The following is a 24,351-nucleotide window of genomic DNA, read 5'->3' as shown; positions in this document are numbered from 1 at the left end:
TTACAATTCTGTTTGATCCCACTAATGGTGCAAAATTGACACACTTCATAAAGGTGAGGGGTCCACTATCAACTGAATCATAATATAATAAAAATAATAATGAGGATTCTCAAACTTATCTGGATTGCAATATCATATACTATGTAGTTCATACACTACCAGTAAAAAGTTTTTGAACAGTAAGATTTTTTTATGTTTTTTAAATAAGTTTCTTCTGCTCACCAAGCCAGCAATTTGATCCAAAGTACCACAAAGCAGTTAAATTTTGAAGTATTTTTACTATTTAAAATAACTGTTTTCTATTTGAATATATTTTAAAATGTCATTTAAGCTACATTCATTGCAAAAAATGCTTTTCTTACTTAGATTTTTTGTCTTGTTTCCAGCCAAAATATCAAACAATTCTTAAATTAAGAAGGGTTTTCTAGATGAGTAAAAATTATTGTCTCTATAAGTCAAACTTAAGTGCACACATTCTGCCAATGGGCTAAGAAAAATAATCTTGTTTTCTGTTTGAAATAAGATTTTTTTTTGCTTACCCCACTGCCAGATAATTTTGACTTGAAAATTATTTTCACTCGTCTAGAAAATCCTTCTTGATTTAAGAATTTTTAGATATTTTGGCTGGAAACAAGACAAAAAATCTAAGCAAGAAAAGCATTTTTTTTGCATTGTTTTCAGCATCATTACTTTAGTCTTCAGTGTCACATGATCCTTTAGAAATCATTCTAATATTCTTACTAGCTGTTCAAGAAACATGTCTGATTATTATTATTAATATTTAAAACAGTTGAATATTTACTTTTTTAAGAGTTCTTTGATGAACAGAAAGATCCAAAGATCAGCATTTATCTGAAATAAAAAGCTTTTGTAACATTACACAATATACCATTCAAAAGCTTGGAGTAATTTCATTTTTTGGGGGGAAAAATTATAGAAATTAATACTTTTATTTAGCAATGATGCTTTAAATTGATCAAAAGTAATGATAAAGACATTTATAATGTTACAAAAGATTTCTATTTTACATAAATGCTGTTCTTCTGAACTTTCTATTCATCAAAGAAACCTGAAATAAATTCTACTCAGCTGTTTTCAACATAATAATAATAAATGTTTTTTAAAATTTGAATATCAGAATATTAGAATGATTTCTGAAGGTTCATGTGACTGGAGTAATGATGCTAAAAATTCAGCTTTTGAAATCACAGGAATGATTTACATTTTAAAATATATTCAAATAGAAAACTTGTTTTAAATTGTGAAAATATTTCAAAATATTTTGAATGTTACTGTTTTCTTTTTGCTGTACTTTGGTGAACGGAAGATACTTTTTTAACCTTACTGTTCAGAAACTTTTGACGTAATGTAGTATGCAAAAGTATGGTTGCAAAATGAGTTGTTATATGAGAACTCACAGGAGTGCAGGATCTGGATCTTTCCATGAGTCTGTTTTCCCACTCCGTCAGTCGCCTTTCTCTTTCGGCCAACTCTTGCTCCTTACAGCTCAACTCCCTTTCCAGCTGCTTCAAGCGTTCCAGCGTCTCCTCTATCTCACACCTAACAGACAGAAGACACAGGAAGTTTTATTACCACACTTATTCTATGTACAAAAATATATAAGGAGTAATCACGGTCAACAAGCCAAAACGTACCTTTGACCTAAATTGCTGTCTGCAATTCCTATCTGTGCCAGCAGGTGGTACTGTATGCTAAACAATACAACCCCCTCACAAAGCCCTTAGTTTGGCTATTTATAAACAGGTATGTGAAAGAAGGCCAGAATGCCCCCCTCCTCAACCCCTCTGCCCTCAAAAGCCATATCAGCCCCTGCCAAAATCTCTCCACACACACTCTCAAAACTTCCCTCCTGCTAGAATTGATTTCTCTACCACTCTCATGAGGAGCGTTTCCAGAATGTCTCACCCTCCCTCTTCCTCCCCCTTCTGCTCCCCGCTCTCTTTTTCCATTGCTCTCAGTTCATTTCTGACATATCTCCCTTCATGCACTGCAGCTCTGCAGAACTCAAGCATTCATTGTGTTTGTTTCCTTCATTTGTGTCTTTGCGCTTACAGCTGGTACCTCTAAGAGACAAAAACTAGTCTACTTTTTACTGCAATTATTATACTATATTCAAAAATGTAATACAAAAGTTCAAAACAAGTTTAAAGTTCAATACAAGTTAAACTAAAAAATAATTTTGATAATTTCTGAATCATGTCAGTATGTTTATATGTTGCAATTTCGTATGGTTAAAAAGTGAAGTAGTAACAGGGCTAATAAAATGTAGACAATTTATCCTCGAATTTCAAACATTTTTACAAGTATTAAGTGTAAGGGCAACCAAAAATGTAAGCTTTATATTTTAGTTTTGAAACTTTCCAAAACACCTCATAGGTTTCAATTACCCTAACATCCAGGTATACATTAATGCACAATCAATGCAAGTTTTTATACATTGATAGTGCGTTAGTAATAGAGCTAATAAAATGTAGACAATTTTACTTTGAATTTCAAACATTTTTAAAAGTATTCAGTGTAAGAGCAACAAAAATATAAGCTTCATATTACAGCTTTTAAACTTTCCAAAACACCTTATAGGTTTCAATTACATTAACATCCAGGTATAAGTTTATAAGTTTTAAGTTTTTATACATCAACAGGCAAACTCAAAATAATTTTTCTACAGTAATTTGAATTTCTACGTTGTTTATGGCTCTTATATACAGTTCCTTGCTTTTACTTGGGGTTTTATCTTATGCTTTATGGCCCGGTTTCGCAGACAAGGCTTAAGCCTAGTCCTAGACTAAAATGTAAGTCTGAGTTGTTTCAACTGAAATAAAATTGCACTGATTGATTTTAAAATATATCATTCCCTTGGTTTTGTCTCAAGATGCACACCAGTAATGTTTTTTTCTAAGTATGTTTATAAAAATTACTTAAATGTCCTAATTGAACTATGGTCTAATCCTGGCTTAGTCTAAGCCCTGGCTGGGAAACCGGGCCTATATGTTTTAAATTTTAAGTTGTGTAAAACAGTCTATTGTTTATAGTGTCATTTGCAAACAATGAATAGGACTGGGTAAAAAATATTGATTACTCAATTTTAATTGATTCTCATTTTTACGAAGCCCATCTGAAGAATCCCAGTTAATCTAGTCCTATCCAATAAATCGCAATAAGCTTTGTTCTTTGTTACTTTTGATTTGAAACAAAGTCTCAGATTTCAAATTCTGCCCATTTTATTACAATATTCCAACAATCAACACTGTTTTGGCACTGTTTAATATGGAGTGACAGAACGCTGTAGCGGATTTACCTCAGAAAAAACATACTCTGTGACCATAAACTTGTTATTCAGCTAGAAAAATTCATTCTAGAGAGGAGCATTTTGCTAAATATATGCAAATTATTCACTATAGTTTTTACTGTTGTTAATCTGTCAAGTTTTTATAACAACGAGCATTTAAATGTTTATATATTAAAAAACTTATCGAAGTAAAAATATAATTATCTAATTCTATAGTTAGTATTATAACTTATACTTAAATATTATAAAAACTTACTTGAGTGTAATTTAAGTGTTTGTATACAAATCAGCTCATTTTAACCTTCAATATCATAGTAATGTGGTACCTACTAATGACCCTCATGTATATTTTACAATATTAGTTGAGCTTTTTTCCCTGGAGAAAATTGTACTATTGACATATATCTAAAGCAATCACTGTTGAATAAAATTGAGTAATCAGAGACTCAAAATTTAATCCCTATCCTAACAAATTAATACAAAACCCTCCAATTTTTTACCAATTAATTATTTCGAGGAACATGTTTATAACCTTGTTTTTAATCCTTCAGAAGTACAAATACAAAGTTGCCAGCAAGTTCTGGACTGAACGTACCTCCATTCTGCTTTGTTATGTAAGAAGGAGTTGCACTGGCCCGGCAGTTTGCTGTCATTTTTCATGGTCTCTAGGGTGCTCAGGATCTGTTTGAACTGTGGTCTTTCCTGGAGATGAAAGAGCGTGTTTGTTATAGCCATTCTTCAGCACGATGTAATACCCTAACTAAACCCAAGTTTGTGTCCAAGCATTTATTAAATGATAAAAATCTCATCCACTCGCCTTTTTTGATCACTTTCTCTCTGAGCTTTTAAAGGGACAGTTCACTTAAAAATGAAAATTCTGTCATAAATTACTCACCCTCATGTTGTTCCAAACACATAAGACGACCTTCGTTCATCTTTGGAACACAAATAAAGATATTTTTGATGAAATACAAGATCTCTGACCCTCCATAGACAGCAAGGGTCCTACCACAGTCAAGAAAGCCCAGAAAGGTACCAAGAACATCGGCATAATAGTCCATAAGAAATCAGTGGCTCAACCATAATTTAACAAAGCTTTGAGAATACTTTTTTGTGAGTAAAAAACCCTCAAAAATAACTTTATTCAACAATTCTTGTCCTCTGCATCACCCTATTGCCATTTTGGAGAGTATGCACATGCACGCTTTCCTCTGCATGTAAACAATGCATGATGAGTTCAGAGGGAAGCATGCACATCCGTTGTAAAACTCTCCAAAATGGTGCAACAATTAGAAGAATTGTTAAACAAAGTTGTTATTGAACCACTGATGTCACGTGGACTATTTTGTCGATGTTCTTGGTACCTTTCTGGTCCTTGAACGTTGTAGGACCCTTGCTGTCTATGGAGGGTCAGAGAGCTCTCGGATTTCATCACAAATATCTTAATTTATGTTCTGAAGATGAACATAGGTCTTACAGGTTTGGAACGACATGAGGGTGAGTAATTAATGACAGAATTTTCATTTTTGGGTGGACTAACCCTTTAAAATGTTAAGTCATAAACCTTTAAACTTCTACATACAAACCTATTCACTATTAAAGGATTAGTCCACTTCCAAAATAAGTTTTTTTGAGGAGTTCATTTCAGGATTTTTCTTCATATAGTGGACTTCAATGGTGCTCAATCGATTGGAGGTTATAAATGCAGTTTCATAGCAGCTTCAAAGGGCTCTACATGATCCCAGCCGAGGAATAAGGGTCTTATCTAGCAAATGATTGGTCATTTTCTTAAAAAAAATTATATTTATAACTTTTTAACCACAAATGCACATCTTGTCTAGCTCTGCATGCATAATATGTGCACTCTGGTTTTTAATACAGTTAGGGTATGTCGAAAAAATCACATCTTATTTTCAAAATCGCCCTACATCGCTGCATAAGTAACGACCCAGTGTTTACAAATTAAACATGCAAGAAGACACCCTTTGCAAAAAGGTAAAACAGCAATGTAGGACGATTTTGAAGTTGGAGAGGAAAAAAAGCACAGTAAAAAGCACAACTAAAGCATAGTTTTTCTGTGTTTTACTGTCTTGAACCGGAGTTTACAGATTACGCATGTGCTTCACAGAGCTAGACAAGACAAGCATTTCTGGTTAAAAAAAGTGTATATATATCTTTTTAAGAAAATTATCAATCATATCGCTAGATAAGACTCTTATTCCTCGGCTGGGAGCGTTTAGAGCCCTTTGAAGCTGCATTGAAACTGCATCGTTAACTTTCAATCCATTGAGCATCATAAATCCACTATATGGAGAAAAATTCTGGAATGTTTTCCTCAAAAAATTGTATTTCTTAGTGACTGAAGAAAAAAAGGCATGAATATCTTATAACATAGGGGTGAGTGAATTATCAGGATTTTCATTCTGAAAATGGAGTAATCCTTTAAAAATTAAATAAATTTGAGAACTCATAAAAACATTCACACTGAGGTCAATATCAAACTGTTCACATTGAATAAAAAAATGAATTTTCCACATGCTCAAACCTGTTTCTTACAGTGTTATTTTAGGCTCAGTGTGAAGAGGCATAATTTAATTTTAAAATCTTGACTTGTTTTGAAAAGCCCCAAGACGTCATTTAAACAAACAGCTGCTTGTGATGTTCCTTCATTTGCAGGTCTCTTTGAATGAGAGCATCTGCTGAATGACTAAATGTAAACAGTTTATAGGATTCCAGTGATCTTGATCATCATATGAGCTGAATTTTGGCTCTATCCCACCATGATGTACCTTGGGCTCTGCAATCCAGCAGCGTCTCATCAGGTCTGCAAAGCTGGCGGGGCAGCTGCTGGGAATAGTCGGCCTCTGGAACACATAACCCACACAAATACCGCAGACACATGCACACACATTAGAATCCATTTCGAAAACCCATTATAGCAGCCATTACATAAAATTCTAATTTTAGCACGAGTCCGCTTTAAGCTCCCAAAAGCAACTGCTGCAACGCTTTCCTCAGGGCTAAGTTTACATCACAACTCAAATGGAACATATATCTCCGTTTTCAAAGAGTCTGATATATAATAACCAGTATATAAGGATTAACAAAGAGCTTTTACATGGGCGCTGTTTACACTACTAAGTGATAAAACTGACTTCTCACTCAAGATAATGGAACTTTAAGAGCATGTGAGGAGGGATGCTGTAATGGAGACTTGTCGAACCCCTTTTGATAAGCCACACATGTAGGAAGCTAATACCGTCCAAGTGCCTCGTCCAATAGCAACAGCAGCCACAGATTGCACACTATTAGATCTGACAAACAGCATTGGCACACCACACAATCATGAGCCCACGAGAGAATGGAAACTGCTCCGTCCCACTGGGAATTTAACATAAACCAAAATATCTTTTCATCCATCTTTTGACCTCTCCCACTCCCCCTTGCCAGCATTTGCTCTTATAAGTCCTTGCTCCCTTTCTCTCTGTCTCAGGCTGGGATGTTTATCTAAAAAGGTTTCCTGACTGCCCCCCTACAGCACTAAAACCACTGTGGTCTACTCCGATCTTCACCTGATGGCTTCTCCGCAAACACATAAAGAGAACTACAATATATCTTAACTCTCCGTATGTGTGCTAGGGGTACTTGTACACACAGAGAGCGAAGCCTCTGGATCAGCCCGCTATAAATAACCAACTAAAGCAAGCAATGGAATCTATGATCATACTGTTCCGTTACCAACAGGAAGAAGAAGAAACGTAATAATTCTCGTGTGATCTATGCAAAGTCTGCTCCAAAAGTTCATCAGCATTATTACTTTTAATTTGAAATATCTTCTTTAGGCCAAATTCTTAGGAAGCATTGCATATCATGTCTTAAGAAGCACTGGTATATTTGTAGCAATTTTTTTTTATGCCAAAAGCCATTAGGATATTAAGTAAAAATCATGTTCCATGAAGATATTTTGTAAATTTTTTACCATAAATATATCAAAACCTATTTTTTGATTAGTAATATGCATTGCTATTCAACTTCATTTGGACAAATACAAGGCGACTTACTTAATATTTAGATTTTTTTGCATTCTCAGATTCCAGGTTTAAAAAAAAATGGAATCTTGGCCAAATATTGTGTTATATATATGCTAAAAAACTTATTTATTCATCTGAGATTATGTAGAAATCTCAATTGACCCTTATGACTGGTTTTGTGGTCCAGGGTAACATATATAGAATTTTTGGGGAATGCAATCCCATTATGCATTGTGACTAGGGATGCACAAAATGAAAAATGTGAGTCGAAACCGAAACTGAAAATGCTTTGTAATAATGATTCATTACATATTTTTAAATAATATAAAGAAATTTTGAATAACTTTTTAATGATATTGAATTTAGTAACGCAGGCCAATAAATTAACCACACTTTTATCGAAAGCAACACCATAAAACTGGACAGAAAATATATTAATATTAAATATCAATAAACTATTTTTATTCAGTTCTATACTTTTAGACAGTACAAATTTTGGTGCATCACTAATTGTGACAATCCAAAGTAGCTACATGTGCATGCAACTAAGTAATGGCTCAATCAGACTGAAAAGTATTCATGTAAAAACCTTAATCAATCCGTCAGGGTGATTCAAATGATATTTCGTTCAGATTCGAAGAGCTGGTATAGACCTGAAATAATCTGATCAATAGGAAAAAAGTGGGCACTACACATGCATTTTGTTCAGAATACATGTAATGCACATGTAAACAAATATGGGAACTGGATTGCAAAGTTTAGGGTTCATATAAACAGGACTTTCAGAATCTGAAATCTAATTGGATTCAGTCAAACTAAAGAAAATTAGTGCATGTAAATATAGCTGGTACGAGAATTAGTGATTCTAAATATACTACAAATTCATTCAATAAATTAAAGTATTTCTTATATTAGTTCGGTCTAATTAAGATTGGCTATTTTTCATAATATTTATGTGTGGTATGATTTAATGCTTATTAATAGCAGCATGCTCACAATAAACTCTAGGGAAATCCATTGTTTGCAAAACTGTTTGCTGCCTACGTATGACACTTGGACACACCGGATGGGTGGATCTAAGAGTGCCACACATATTTGTAGTTAAAAGCATGATAAAATCCACTAAAATGTGATAAATGAAAATGCAGTTCCGTGGGCACAGATTCCATGCGGGAAACAGTGGTTAAATCAGAGATTCCAATTTAGTGAGGATGCAGCTGTCTGTGTAGGAAAAAAGGCAGTTCACTAAGCTCTGGAACAAAGCCAGGAAAAGAGTCGGCCAAAGTTAACTACTACACTAGTGACAATGTTTTGCAGACATATTCATAACAAAACTGACGTTAAAGCTTAAAGGAATAGTTCACTCTTTGTGCTGCTGTTTATGCAGGGTCAGAAAGCTCTTGAATTTCTTCAAAAATATCTCAATTTGTCTTTCAAAGATAAATGAAGGTCTTACAGGTTTGGAGCGTCATGAGGGTGAGTAATAAATAATAGAATTCTTATTTTTGTGTGAACTATCCCTTTAAATAGTAATAAACTAACATTACATTCATGCTGTGGTTTTACAGTAATAACATTCCTCTCTTTAGAGGAATCAATGAGGGATTGCAGGATAGTGTGTAGTACCTCATGTTTTTCCACCACCAACCAGGCCACCTGCAAACCCTCAAAACCTTTAAATGGCACTTCTCTGGTCAGCATCTCCCACAATACCTGCAAGACCAACCACAAATCAAATAATAAATGTCCATACGTCCTGGCATTGCTCTCTACAAGGGAAAAACAAACCTGGCATATTCCACAAACAAAAACATATATGGGTTGAACAACACTTGGAATGCAGTTTACGCAGACTGTGTTTGAAATAACAATTAATTCAGACATTAGTCAAACACACACACACATGTTGGGTTTACATGTTTTATGGGGACATTCCATAGGCGTAATGGTTTTTATACTGTACAAACCGTATTTTCTATCGCCCTACACCTACCCTACACCTAAACCTAGCCCTCACAGGAGATTGTGCACACTTTTACTTCCTCAAAAAAACTCATTGTGCATGATTTATAAGCCTGTTTCCTCATGGGGACCTAAGAAATGTCCCCACAAGGTCAAAATCTACTGGTATTACTATCCTTGTGGGGACATTTGGTCCCCACAACGTGATGAATACCAGGTACACACATACACACACACACACACACACACACACACACACACACACACACACACACACACATACAGCTAATGATGTAGCAGCCAATTTAAAAGTGGGGGGGACAGTATGGTGATGTTCATACAGTATAATAAATTCTAAATAGAAGAACAATGGGCATTTTACAGCACCAAAGTGGCAATTTGAGGACACCCAAGAGATTTGCGCTGTGATTGGCCAAATGTTAGTTCACTCAAATCTAAGTAACAAATCAGAGAACAATGGCGGAAATATTGGTGCTAGGTCAAAAAAAGTGCGGGGGACATGTCCCCCCCGTCCCCCCCGTTTGCTATGCCCCATACAGCCATGTTTATACATATATCCTTGCGTGAACAATCATTCAACTCTTTATAATTACTTAAAGGCTTCTAGGCTGAAACATAAAGTGTCACACGATCCTTTCTTCACGATCCGCTCGCTGCCTGCCCCATAAATCGGCTGTAAAAAAAAATGTGTCTCTGTGGTCAGCCTAGGGTCCGAGATATGCCAAAAATACAATTGGTGCTACCAACCTTTCCACAGAAAAACAAACAGTGTTCCAACCAATCACCGTCAGGTTGTGGACTTTCGCTCCGCCTCCCTCACATCCCTGCACCAGTACGAAAATCCACAACACCAACCCCCTGACGGTGATTGGTTGGAACACTGTTTGTTTTTCTGTGGAAAGGTTGGTAGCACCGATTGTTCTTTTGGCATATCTCGGACCCTAGGCTGACCACAGAGATGTGTTTTTTTTACAGCCAATTTATGGGGCAGGCAGCGAGCGGATCGTGAAGAAAGGTCAGCTGAATGAGACACTTTATGTTTCAGGCTTGAAATCGCTGATACAGCCTTTAAGACTGCTTTTTAATGCTAAAATACAAGCCTCTGCATTTTTAAGTAAGAATTAAAGAACTAGTTCACGGAAATACAATTCATTCTATTCTAAATCCTAATGTAATCCCAAAACCATATGCTTTTCTTTCTTCCATTTTTATTTAGTACTGACCTGAAAAAGATATTTCACATAAAAGACATTTACATGTAGTCCACAAAGAGAAAATAATAGTTGAATTTATAAAAAGGACCCAGTTCAAAAGATTACATATGCTTGATTCTTAATACTGTGTTTTTACCTGAATGATCCACAGCTGTGTTTTTCTTTTTAGTGATAGTTGTTCATGAGTCCCTTGTTTGTCCTGAACAGTTAAACTGCTCACTGTTCTTCAGAAATATCCTTCAGGTCCCACAAATTATTTGGTTTTACGGCATTTTTGTGTATTTGAACCCTTTCTAACAATGACTGTATGATTTTGAGATCCATCTTTTCACACTGAGGACAACTGAGGGACACATATGGAACTATTACAGAAGGTTCAAATGCTCACTGATGCTTAAGAAGGAAACACAATGCAGAAAGAGCCGGGGGGTGAAAACTTTTGAGAATGAAGATGCATTTTTCTTATTTTGCCTAAATATATATATTTTTTAATTTAGTACTGCCCTCCAAAAGATACTTACATGTTTCCCAGAAGACAAAATAAGTTACATTTACACATTTATCATTTGCTCTACAAATTTCAAAAGTTTTCACCCCCCAGTTCTTAATGAATCGTTTTTCTTCTGGAGCTTCTGTAATAGTTGCATATGAGTCCCTCAGGTGTGAAAAGATGGATCTCAAAATAACACAATCATTGTTGGAAAGGGTTCAAATACACAAAAATACTGAAAAAACAAAGAATTTGTGGGACCTAAAGCATTTTTCTGAAAAGCAGCGGAGAGTTTAACTGTTCAGGACAAACAAGGGACTTATGAACAACTATCACTAAACAAAAAAACACAGCTGTGGATCATTCAGTAACAACAAAGTATTGAGAAAAAGTGAATGTAAACTTTGAACAGGGTTGTTGTTATAAATCTTTGGTTTTATAATATCCTAATGAAATCCCAAAACCATATGCTTTGCTTTTTTTTCTTCCACAGAACACAATGAAAGATATTTAGCAAAATATCTTGGCTGCTCTTTTCCATACAAAGAAAGTGAATATTGAATTTTCAAAATTCAAAAGAACAGCATTCATTTAAAATAGAATTTGTAGTATATTTTACTATTTTGAAATAGAAGTATTTCTGGTGTCACTTTTGATTAATACGTCAAAAAGAAGGAAGAATTTGATTCATACAATCTCATTTTAACTGTTTGCTTATTACAGAACATAGAGATTGAAAAACATGATCACAGCACATTCATACTGCAAACATAAGTACTGACCACGCCATATGAGTAGGTGTCACATGTTTCTGAGACGGGCAGACTCTGGATCACTTCAGGGGCCATCCAAGGAAAGGTGCCCACCAGAGACATGTGCGTTGTGTGAGAAACCAACTTAGATGCTCCAAAATCACAGATCTGACACAGACATGGATATTTTGAGCACAGTTTAGATCCTAAACTGTTATTATGAATATTCGGATGTGAATACAACAACAGGAAACATACCTTTAATACATTGTCTACAGTTAACACAACTAATGGAGAGAAAAGAAAACAGTTATTTGTGTATAATAATCACGTTTGCATTTTTTGCTTGTGAAATTGCTCACGGCAGAGCTACAAACTCACCATTTCTTGACTTCAGGTCTCTGTGAATGACTTTTAAAGGGGCCTCGGCATGTAAATAATGCATTCCTACAGAGAAACAAATCACAGAACCATAGCCATTATCTCATGAGGAAAATGTGACTGAGCTCATTACATAAACACATGTATTCTTACAGGCACATACCTTTAGCAATGTCCATCGCCCAGGTCATTACTTGATCCATATCCATCTCCTCACTGTCAGCACTGGACAAATATTCATACAGTGATCCTCTGCCGGCATATTCTGCAATAACACAGGAAAACCACAAACATATCACCACATGTGTCAACTAAATGTTGTGGAGCTGATATATATACTTTAGATGATAGCTAAATATTTTAGGACCACATAAACACTACTAGACTAAAGTTTGTGGTCAGTAATGTTTTTAAATGTTTTTTAACGTCTCCTATGCACACCAAGGCTGCATTTATTTGATTATATTTTGAATGTAATTATTCCTGTGATGCAAAGCTGAACTTTTAGCATCATTACTCCAGTCTTCAGTGTCACATGAAGTCTTTACTATCACTTTTGAAAAATGTAATGCATCCTTGTTGAATAAAACTACAAATTTTTTGTATTGCTTGTCATTGTAACCACTTTTACATACAGAGAAGTGGAAAGAAGTTAGAGTAACAAGCTGAACAAGCAAGAAGCTTGTCAATCAACACATGAGATCATCTATCACCAACTCTCGAGTGAAGTCAAACACAGCTTAGCACACTCAGGGTTTCCCGTTTGCACACGCACACATCCACAGACACACAGGGAGCAGATGCTGGCAGCAGGAGTCAGAGGATGACAGCATGCACAACCGTTTGATTTACTGAATACCCAGCTGACAAAGTTACTGAAAGACATGCTCTCGAGAAACGATTAGGCCACATAAATCTGCTCATAAGCGCATTTACATCCCTGGAGACAAAGATCACAATAGGATGTTTAAAAAAGTGGCAAGACAACTGTGTAAGCATGTAAGTGTGCTTCTGTCCTATTGATGAATTATCCTCACACTCTGATTACCCACAAAGCTTTTAACAATCACAAAAACATGGCAATAGGCAGTAGTGAAATTTCTGGGAGAAGGGTACAAGAGGGGTATCACAGGATGGCTTAGGAATAAAATAATCACGAAGAAAATCTCTATAATATTTTTGAGATTTCTCTTAAGACAGCAATACAGCAATACACAATGCACTATACACATTTTCCATTTCAAAATTACATACTTTTGCAAACTGAAATTTTTAGACTTCAAATGATAAACAATCCCATAAATGGTTTAAAATCCATTTGTTAACATGTGTGTTACATTCTGACTATGTATGCTATTCTTGTATTTTTGCATGGCTGCATAGATTTTACATATGTACTTCATAGTAAAAATTTTAAAATAATATAGTCACTTATTACATTTATTTTGAAAATACTGCATAAAGTTACAACATGTGCTTACATGATTAAAAGAAAGCCTTTATAACTTCTTTTTTTTTGGTGTAATGAAAATATGTAGCTTGAGTTCATTCAGTTGTAGAAATTCTTTATTTTATGTATTTTGGAAAACAAAATTATGGAATGGACAATTCATTCTAAATAGGACATTATGTCACAATTCACAAGACTTTTTTCTTGTAATTCTAAATGCACAGTATATTTCACAATTCAGATTTTTTTCTCGTAGTTCTAAGTTTAAAGTGTATCTCACAATTCAGATTTTATTCTTGTAGTTCTAAATTTACAGTGTATCACATTTTTTTCTTTTCTTGTAATTCTAAATGTACAGTATCTCAACTCAGAATTGTTTTCTAGTAATTCAAAATTTACACTACATCTCACAATTCAGACTTTTCCCCTTGTAATTCTAAATTTGCAGTATATCTCACAATTTTTTCTTTTCTAGTAATTCAAAATTTACAGTACATCCCGAAATTCAGCCTTTTCCCCCTTGTAATTCTAAATGTGCAGTATATCTCACAATTTAATTTTTTCTTGTAATTTTTAATTTACAGTATATCTCACAATTTTTCTTTTCTTGTAATTCTAAATTTATAGTATCTCAACTCAGAATTGTTTTCTAGTAATTCAAAATTTACAGTACATCTCAAAATTCAGCCTTTTTCCCCTTGTGATTCTAAATTTACAATATCTCACAATTCAGATTTAGTTTCCTTGTAATTCTAAATCTGCAGTATATCTCACGATTTAGATTTTTTCTTGTAATTCTAAGTTTACAGTATATTTCACAATTCAGACTTTGAAAAGAATTACAAGATATAAACTCTTGATATTAAAAAGTCTGACTTTCTTTCTCTACATCTCAGAGTTGACTTTTTTCTCTGAATTCTGAGCCTACATCTTGCTATTCTGTTTTTTGTTTCAGCAATGAAATATGCACGTTTTTATATCACAATTCAGACTTTTCCCAATTTTTTATCTCATTATTAAAAAAAAGTCCAAATTGTGATATAGAAAAAATAGCCTGCAAAAACAAATATTTTCCCATACTCTGTTTTCTTTGTTCCATATTCATCCAGACCTACAAATGTCTAAAATCAAATTCTATATTGTTCCATATTATGAAGGAACGTTGGTTTTATAGATCTGAACCATAACTAAGAGACATCTTCACATTTTTTATCTTACGAGCATTTAAAAAGAAATCTCTGAGCAATAAAACATTCATCTGGTGTGTGAAACACAAAGAGACCACATTTTACTCTTACCTGTGACAATGCCATAGTTGGGCGCTTCCAGAATGGCTCCATAGAACTGAATAATATTTTTGTGGCTCAGGACACTCAGAATCTCAGCCTGAAAAAACAGAACAGATGCAGAGGTGAACATCACCAGACTGCGGTCAAACACTCAGGCTCAAATGAGTGCTGCATCAATGTCATAAAACTATTTTTTCATTACAGTATGTCAAGGTCAAATATTACGCTAGAAATGTGTGCGAACATGGAGCCATTAGCAGCATTGTGGGACATGTCCGCTGGGACTCAAACTGAATGGCTTCAGCCAGGAAAGCTGCTAAACTCGGGTAAACAGTGGAACAGACTCTGTCAGTGCTGCTGAGTGTGCATTAATACTGACAGTAACACACACTGCCTGCAAACCCACATTAAGATGCTACATTTTACATTTACAGTATATCAAATTTGCTTTGGACAAAGAGAAATAGAGAATAGAGGGAAGAGATGAAGAGAAAAACAGAGATGGTCATGGAAAACTGTACATCCTTACACTCCCCCTCTCTCATGACAATAAACAAGTCATGATGGATGGATGAAAAACAGGAAATTATGTCACACGGGTTATGTACACAAATACTGTGTCCAAATTCATCAACATTTACATTATTTATTGATTTTGATTATTTAACTTACCACTATTTTGACCAATATATCTACTGTATATATATATACACATGCACTACAGCAATATTTATATACTATATAGCAAATCTGCTTGACTGTTTATACTGTTGCAACATGTAAACTTTTATTTTATAATAAAATATTATAATCATGAAAATCATGTTTTTCTGTAAAGCTGCTTTGAAACAATGTGTATTGTTAAATAAAATAAACTTAACTTGGGTCATTAAGCTCTGAAAATAACAGAACATTCATAAAGACAAAACAAATTGTGAGTCTGATTAACCTCAGCATCAATCTTCAGGAGTTTTTTGACAGCCACTTCTTTGTCCTGTGAGATCCAGTGTGCCCGGTACACGCTCCCAAAACTCCCACCGCCGCAGTTCTCATGGAAGCGGACGTCATCGAAACGGATCTGAACGAAGCTAGCGCTGTGGGACGACATCTCATACTGACATTCACTGTGGCTGTAGAAAGAGAAAGAGAAAGTCGAAGCAAATTAGTACATTTTTGGCCAATGAAGTGATCAGTACAGTGTGACAAATCTAATATTTTATAATAAAATCATATACAGTTTCAACAAAAATTTTAACTTGGTCTTCAGTGAAACAACATCCACCGCAGTGTTTGGTAAATTACTCTAAAAAGGTAATTAATTAGTTACTAATTACATCTTTAACAGTGTAATTACATTACTTTACAAAGTACTCTCTCTAAAAAGTATTTAATTACTTATTACTAGTTACTTCATAAGGCCTATAAGGCTATATCAACCTCAACGAGTTAATGATACAGTCATGAAATGATTCTTTTAATTCTTTGAAATAAATAATAGATAACTACATAAATTATTGTAGTCCAATTCTCACTGTTTACTTACTATTAACTATGACTTTTGAATTGGGTAGGTTTAAGGATTTAGAATAAGGTCTTGCAGAACAAGACATTAATATGTGCTTTTTAAGTAATAATAAACAGTAGGAAAATTCTTGGCAGAAGCCGAACAAAATTACACACTGGGCTGAAGGCTGATTACCGAACACGGTTTTTCGTGTTTTTCCCCCATGTAGTTTGACCATTTTTTTCACCATTGCATAAATTAAATAGCCAATATTTGCTTTTTACAGTTTGTCTTGCTTTTCAAAAAATAAAAAATTAAAAATCAATTACAAAACAACTATTTAAAAATGTTTATTTAACACTGAACATTTTTAACATTATAGTAGACATTATAGCCTACCAACAAAGCACAGTTTAACAGTTACAAGTTAGTAAAATAATATCCTTTGGCCATTTTTAAGACCTCTTTCTTGAATCAGGCATGCGCTTTTAATGTACAAATAAATACAGCCTTGCTGAGCAAAGGGGAAAGGATCAAAGGATCATTGTTTTTGTGTTACTTTTTTATTTTATTTTACAGAACAACAGTAAAATTACAATACTAACATTTATGAATGCTGACTTTTATTTTGACAGAAACCCGCAAAAAGACCTCAGTTCTACTGTTTGCTGACAGCAGCAGATTTATGAATGATTCTCATTACGCAGATTTTCCTGACGCTTTGGACTTTGAACCCTGGCTAAGGAGCTAGTGCAGAGCTGCCAGAATAAATACAATTTGTGTATTAGACAACATAACGTTCTGTAGTTTACTGACTAATGGTTTAAGACCATTTCGCGATTTCAATCATTATACCATAACCAGCCCTTTTCTCTTCTCATGGAAGACATGCGATGCGATACTAAACAGTCTTGTACTGTCAGTGCTTGTAATGATTTTTGCGTCTTTCTCAGACAGTTTTAAATACTTCCACACTGCCGACATGTTTGCTGCATTAGTGCGCGCCTCTATTTGATCGTGTAACGCCATTTTTCGGAATAATTTATTCAGCCTTTTTGCTTATTCGGCCGAATACCGAAAGAGCATTTTTTGCTATTTTTGGTAGAATAATTTCGGTTGCCGAACATTTGGTGCAACAGCAAATATCCCAGTAATATTCATCATGCTAATAACCAACTAGTTAGTAGTGAGAATTAGACACTAAAGTATAATCGCAGGAAGGGCATCCGGCATAAAACCTGTGTCAAATCGGCTGTGCGGAGCATTCCGCTGTGGCAACCCCTGATAAAAAGGGAGAGACACACTAAAGTATAATCAATATTCTTATTAACTCACCAAAGTATTTGGATTTTAGAATTCAATTTAAGGTTAGACTTTAAATTTTGATGTTAAATCCACTATTGTATTGTATATAAATATTCTACAGTCTATACACAGTATTAACCCTTATGCGGTCTTCGGGGTATTTTTTACCCCAAATGACGTTTGGAAAAATTTAAAAAATGTTCTCTTTGTCCAAGAGACATGAGACTCTGTAAAACTGTAAACACTTTGTAGATCTACAAAAAAAAAATGCAATTTTTGTTATAAAATAATAGTTAAAAAAACAAAACAAATGTTATTTTCCTGTTTATTAATGTTTTTACTCCTCATGTGTGCAGTTTTTGGAGCATTTAGGATATTTTTAAAATATATATAAATTAATAAACAAATATTTTGTATAGGTTTTTACACAAAAACAGCTTTTTTTGTAAAATTCCCTTTCATAAAAACCTCACATGACTAACTTTCATTCATGTAGATAAAATGGATAATTTCACATGGTTTAGTGTAAGATTTTTGCCCATCTTTTGGAAAATCCAGTTTTAAACGTAAAAAAATACTTTTACCAGTAGGTGGCTGCAGAGCTCCACTATATGCTTTTTGCTATTTGACCACCTGAAAGATGTCTTTTCACAAGTTTTTTTTCAGTTGAGTTCATATCTACATATCATGAAACACACAGGACTACATTTGGAGACCATAAAAACTGCTCTCTTATAATTTGTCAAATAAAAAGTAAAAAAGATGTTGTTGTTGCATTCTTATGTTCTTGTTTTGTACTGCAACTCAATATGTAATAGAACTGGTTTTGTTTCAGTACAAAAAATGCTTAACTTTGTCAAAAAGTATTTTTTATTGTAATAATTGTGATTTCATAATATGTAGATATGAATTCAACTGAAAAAACTTGTGAAAAGATATCTTATTGTTGGTCAAATAGCAATTAGTTAATAGTAGTGCTCTGCAGCCATCTAGTGGTAAAAGTTATATTTTTTTACTTTTAAAACGCATTTTCCAAAAAATGGGCAAAAATCTTACACTAAACCATATCAAATTATCCATGTTATCCCCATGAATGAAAGTTTAAAATGTGGGTATTTTATAAAGTGAATTTTACATAAAAAGCTGTTTTTGCATATAAACCTATTAAAAATATATATTTATTTAATCATTTATATATATTTAAAAAATAGCATAAAAACTGCGAAAACTGCACAAATGTGGAGTAAAAACAATAATAAACAGGAAAAACATTTTTTTGTTTTTTTTGTTACCTTTTATTTTGTTACAAAATTTAAGTTTTGTTGCCTGGGGTCTCTAGAGACCCCAAAGACCATGAGTGTGATTCCAAAACGAAGACCGCATAAGGGTTAAGTTCAATTACATAAGCACAATTACAGAAGTAACTAATTAAATTACAAAAAAGAGTATGTTCTACTAAGAGCTATTTCACGCCTCGGACTCGGAATTATGCTTTTTCTATGGCAACACTATCAATGCTTAAACAGAGCTTACGTTGGTCAGATGGTACAGAGGTCATGTGGTACAAGTCTTGGCTCTCAAAAGACTCCCAGTTCACAAGTTGTAATTACAAGTTCTACGAGGACGTGTCGTGAACGCTTTTTTACAAGTTGGAATCTCATACTTACAAGAATTCTGATATGGAGTGAATGCACCTTAATCCACAGTTAACTATTTTCCCAGTTTGCAATATTCCTTTTTGCTGATCAGGAATTGTGCTGCCAGAGTTTGTATTTACTCTTCCAAGTTTTCTTTTTGTTTTGTTTAGTTTTGTTGATACAAACATCTTGTGTGAGCGGGCCTTACAGGGAAATGTTCTCATTGATAAGTGAATGATAGTTTCTTGACCCCTGTATATTAGATTGTGTAAATGTTATTTGTGTGTGTGTGTGTTTATTCTCAATGTATTCATTTATTGTCAACTGTTTCAATTTTGGGCATGTCAAAATTCTGGCTTCACAAACAAACATGTCAGTAGCACAAGCTATGCAAAAAGCGCACTCATTAACAGCTCCAGCGTTTTCAGCACTGACTAATCTAAGCACCTCTGATTGGCCAATGCATTCCTAAATTCAACAGAAACATATTTGATTAGTTATAAAGCTCAACACTGCACAAAACAGTGCCTAAAAGCAACCTGAGGCAGTGTGAGCAAATCTAAATGTAATTCCGCGAATTCACACTTTTCATTTAATTTTCACATTTCATTTGAATTGTGACAGCCGTAATACGTTGCTAAATTGTGCAGGGGCATTTTTCCCCATTTGTCTTGAATTTATGGGGCATTTTTGTTCATTTTGGTGACATTTTTGCCACCGGCCCTCGTTCGCTGTTTTTCTGCTCACCAAGCCAGCATTTAATTGATCCAAAGTACAGCAAAAGCAGTAATTTTGTTAACTATTTTTATTATTTAAAATAACTTTTAATGACTTCTTTAGTATTAAATTAAAGCATTAAAAATCATAAAACTTTTGACTGGTAGTGTATATAGCTGCAGGGCCAACCTAAAGCTAATGTCTGGTCCCTTGACAAAAAGCCAATTTAACCAACACAAACATTCAAAAAACCCACTGACTTCAGAACAAACTGATATCTCGTTTTTTAAACTTTAGGACTAATTCCTGCAGAATTTGTATGATTGCTACACAGTCATGCATAGAAAGCTGCTGTAAGGATGATGAATGATCATAATTCTTATGCAATCAGAGCATGAGAGGAGTTGTGTGGAGCGGAGGTCTGTGTGAAATGTCCACCCCCTGTGTGTGATTTACAGTGTGATTCTTTAACATGTTCGCAAAACGACTTGCCATGTATTTGCCTTCGGTGTTCTCTGCTACATCTGCAACTGGACTCCTGCCACTTTTGTCTACACTAAACCTCAGTCTTACTTTACAGGCATTATCAGAACACAAGGAGAGAGAAAAAAGAGAGAGGGTGTTAAACAACACCCAGTTGTGGATTGCTGTTGAAATAGAGATTATGCATTTCTATTTACACAAAATTAAAAAGGAGTAGAATGACAACGTAATAGTTAGAGGAAATATAACCATCTGTTTTTAATTCAGAACTGATTGAACTGGGTGCAGAAGAATAAACTAAGTTTAGCACTGCCACTGATATGACTATACACTTGTTAATGTTTGTTTGCCTTACAGCTGCAAAGCTAGTGAGTCAATAAAGTGGATATATATAGCTTGTCTCTTGCTTAACCAGAACGTGCTGTCAATGTTGGAGTCGGCCTGATCATTCCTCCATGATTTTCCAGGTCTCCGTTATATTTATTTTACACTGGCTTTCTGCACACTGCCTTAAAGGAGTAATTCACTTTCAGAACAAAAATTTACAGATAATGTACTCACCCCCTTGTCATGAAAGATGTTCATGTCTTTCTTACTTCAGTTGTAAAGAAATGGTGTTTTTTGAGGAAAACATTTCAGGATTTCTCTCCATATAATGCACTTCTATGGTGCCCCCGAGTTTGAACTTCCAAAATGCAGCTTCAAATGGCTCTAAACGATCCCATCTGAGGAAGAAGGGTCTTATCTAGCAAAACGATTGATTATTTCTAAAAACATTTACAACTTAAATACTTTTTAATCTCAAATGCTCATCTTGCCAAGCTAGAAAAGATGAGCATTTGAGAATAAAAAGTATACAAATTGTATTTTTTTTAATACGGTTTAGAGCCCTTTGAAGCTGCATTTTGGAAGTATAAACTCGGGGGCACCATAGAAGTCCATTATATGGAGAGAAATCCTGAAATGTTTTATTCAAAAAACATAATTTGCTTATGACTGAAGAATGAAAGACATGAACATCTTCGATGACAAGGGAGTAGAGCCCGACCGATTTATCGGCAGGCCGATATTATCGGCCGATATTAGGCTTTTTTCCAAAATATCGGTATCGGCATATATAATGGCCGATAAATTAATATTTCAAAAATAAAATAAAAACGGATGAAACACCCTTCAACCATGTCATGAATGTTGGCGTTGTATAGTTTGTCCACCAGAGGGCACTCTACACCGATCCTGTTTGCAACACTCGTGTATAACGCGCCACACATCCTGCAACCTGCTGATCCAGCCAGAGTCGTGCAAAGAGAACCAGTTATTCGCGAGTGAGATCATCGGTGAAGTGTGTTCATGGTGAGTTGGTCACGAGACATACATTGCTTGAATAACAATTAAAAGAACATCCCCATCAGTTCTCTTAACTCAAATAAGCATGACAAAATTCGTGACTATCATGTCCAGTTTTGCTGCTGTTAAATAAGCGGAGAGTGAAGCGGAATTAGCTAGTAATTACGTTACGTTGTTACAGTGTAGTTGACTGACTGTCCTTTTCACTTTTGACAATGAGACTGAAGTATTTCTTTAATAGCGTGACAGTTATAGCAATGAGACGTATCATCTCTCCTTGGCCTGTTATATTGAAAATGTATGTCTGAATGTTTTTTTGTGGAATTATTTTTTTTGAGTGTAGATATGGCTGAGGTCATTAAGACTGGCCTTAAAGCCAAAATATTCAAATCAATGGAAGTCTGTGGGACTTTTTCACTGTTTCATAATATGACTGCTTAGAAAGGACATCTTGAATTAGAAAGAAAGTGTCAATGCGTTTATGAGAATGCATGTGTTTTTTTGTTATAAATGAAGTATTACTTAGTCACACTGCAGGATATTGCTGTTACTGCTTGATATCAAATAGCCAAACCATAAGTGTGATGCAACCAGTCGCAACAAACACCGTTTGAATTTGTCAGTATTTCCAAATCCAAGTGTGCACTACTGAGTACTTCTCTTTCAGACTCATGTTGACTCTAATGTATGTATGTCTGATGCTTATGCTGTTGTAGGTGATGTACATGGGGTCTAGTTTCTTATGCATTACTAGCACATGCGTCACCCTTCCCTGAAATCAATGACCTCACCTCAGATTGGCTTCCCCAGTTCAGAGTGAGCAACCTATGTCCCGTACACATATAGAGCACTCAGTCTCTAAAAACAACCTGCATATCATCCCTGTGGCCCGTTGGCTGTGACATCAGGGGCCAACAGGAGGCAACTGTGTCACACGTTTAACTATTCTTAACTAGAAACAGCTCATTCATACCTTTGACTGGATTCATTGCCAAAGACATTCTGACAGTTCTATCATTACTAATTATACAAATAAACAGCATTGTAGCAAGCCATACGCTGCAAAAAAAAAAATGCTTTTATAGTCTTGTTTCCAGCCAAAATATCTAAAAATTCTTAAATCAAGAGGGATTTCCTAGACAAGTAAAAATTATTTTCTTGTTTTCAGAAAAACAAGTCAAAATTAAGTGAGTTTTTGCTTAGAACAAGCAAAAGATTCTGCCAACGGGGTAAGCAAAAAAATCTTATTTCAAACAGAAAATTTGCTCGTTCTAAGCAAATATGCACTTAGTTTTGACTTTTTTTTTCTGAAAACAAGACAATTATTTTTTACTCATTTAGAAAATCTTTCTTGATTTAAGAATTTTTAGATATTTTGGCTGGAAACAAGACAAATCTAAGCTAGAAAATCAGTTTTTGCAGTGTAGGAACAGAAAGTTTTAAGTTAAAACATTCATTTGTAGTATTTCCACATCATTTCTTTCTATATATGTGCACATATTTATCTTATTTTTATAAAGGCATTTGTAAACAGTCCTATTGTTTTCATGGTGTATTAATATTATTAATTCCCCTCCATTTCAGGTTAAATACTGGTTGGAATACTTCAAAATACTTTTGGACTGCGTGCAATAATATTTATGTAGATTATATATAGAAAAACACAAATGACAAACTTTGTCACACTGTCCTGAAGTCGCTAAACACAAAATCTGCTGCAGAGTTATAAACTCATCCCACCCAATGATAAAGCAAATAATGTTACTATTAACAAAAACGTAGCATAACGTTGGTTGTGATTAACACTTAAAAAGCATGCTTTCCTACCTGTTAGTCGTGTTTTCCGTCCGGTCCGGTGAAACGCGTTGGCCTGTCGCTCTGTGAACAATCCCAGTCATAAGATAATATGCGGAGCCTCATTGTCTCGTGTTACCGCACTTCCATAAGAGGACACTCGCTTGCGACCACCGGACAAATTATGAATCCTACTATGGTAAAGGTTAGGCTTATGAATATGAATAACGGCAAACTGACGTTAAGCGGTAACCACAAGGGAGAGTCTAATACGTAAGTAATTAATATTCATAAGATTCGTTTATTGGTCAGGTTACCTACTTGCGGCGGCATTTCAGCCAATGAGCTAGAGGTAACAGGCAGACGTCGTGTTGCGTAATTAATATTTATTAGCTAAGCATTCGCAATAGTAGAATGATTCCGTTCTTGAGGACAGATAACGATGTCACTGCTTTAATGACAATGACAATAGCGCCTCTACACGGACACAGGCAGCCAATGAAAGGGTATACAAATGAAAATAAATAAATGTTAATTTTAATAATTAAGCACTTAATGTATCAGTTTGTGTAGATTCAGAGAGTAAGGAATGTGGTGAAATGTAATATAAATACAATATATGTATATGACACGCACATCAGTATCATCAAAGCTTAGAAATATT

General features: G+C 34.6%; 1 protein-coding gene across 1 annotated transcript in view; it reads right to left on the bottom strand.

The window, feature by feature from the left end:
- map3k20b (mitogen-activated protein kinase kinase kinase 20b) overlaps positions 1 to 23,860 on the bottom strand; it is a 29,853-nt gene extending 5,993 nt beyond the window's left edge. Inside the window, exons 1-11 of the mRNA XM_073852080.1 lie at positions 23,721 to 23,860; positions 15,850 to 16,030; positions 14,910 to 14,997; positions 12,325 to 12,426; positions 12,162 to 12,227; positions 12,039 to 12,067; positions 11,811 to 11,948; positions 8,968 to 9,054; positions 6,100 to 6,174; positions 3,906 to 4,012; positions 1,419 to 1,560 (exon numbers count right to left, since the gene is read on the bottom strand). Of these exons, the coding sequence (XP_073708181.1) occupies positions 1,419 to 1,560; positions 3,906 to 4,012; positions 6,100 to 6,174; positions 8,968 to 9,054; positions 11,811 to 11,948; positions 12,039 to 12,067; positions 12,162 to 12,227; positions 12,325 to 12,426; positions 14,910 to 14,997; positions 15,850 to 16,030; positions 23,721 to 23,791 (1,086 nt within the window). The 5' untranslated portion in view covers positions 23,792 to 23,860. The remainder of the gene's footprint in view (positions 1 to 1,418; positions 1,561 to 3,905; positions 4,013 to 6,099; positions 6,175 to 8,967; positions 9,055 to 11,810; positions 11,949 to 12,038; positions 12,068 to 12,161; positions 12,228 to 12,324; positions 12,427 to 14,909; positions 14,998 to 15,849; positions 16,031 to 23,720) is intronic.
- Between the last annotated feature and the right edge of the window lie 491 nt (positions 23,861 to 24,351).

Source organism: Garra rufa, chromosome 12, assembly GCF_049309525.1.
Source record: "Garra rufa chromosome 12, GarRuf1.0, whole genome shotgun sequence".
Classification (NCBI taxonomy): domain Eukaryota; kingdom Metazoa; phylum Chordata; class Actinopteri; order Cypriniformes; family Cyprinidae; genus Garra; species Garra rufa.
Note: the sequence above shows the minus strand (reverse complement) of the source record. Positions and strands in the feature narration are given on the sequence as shown.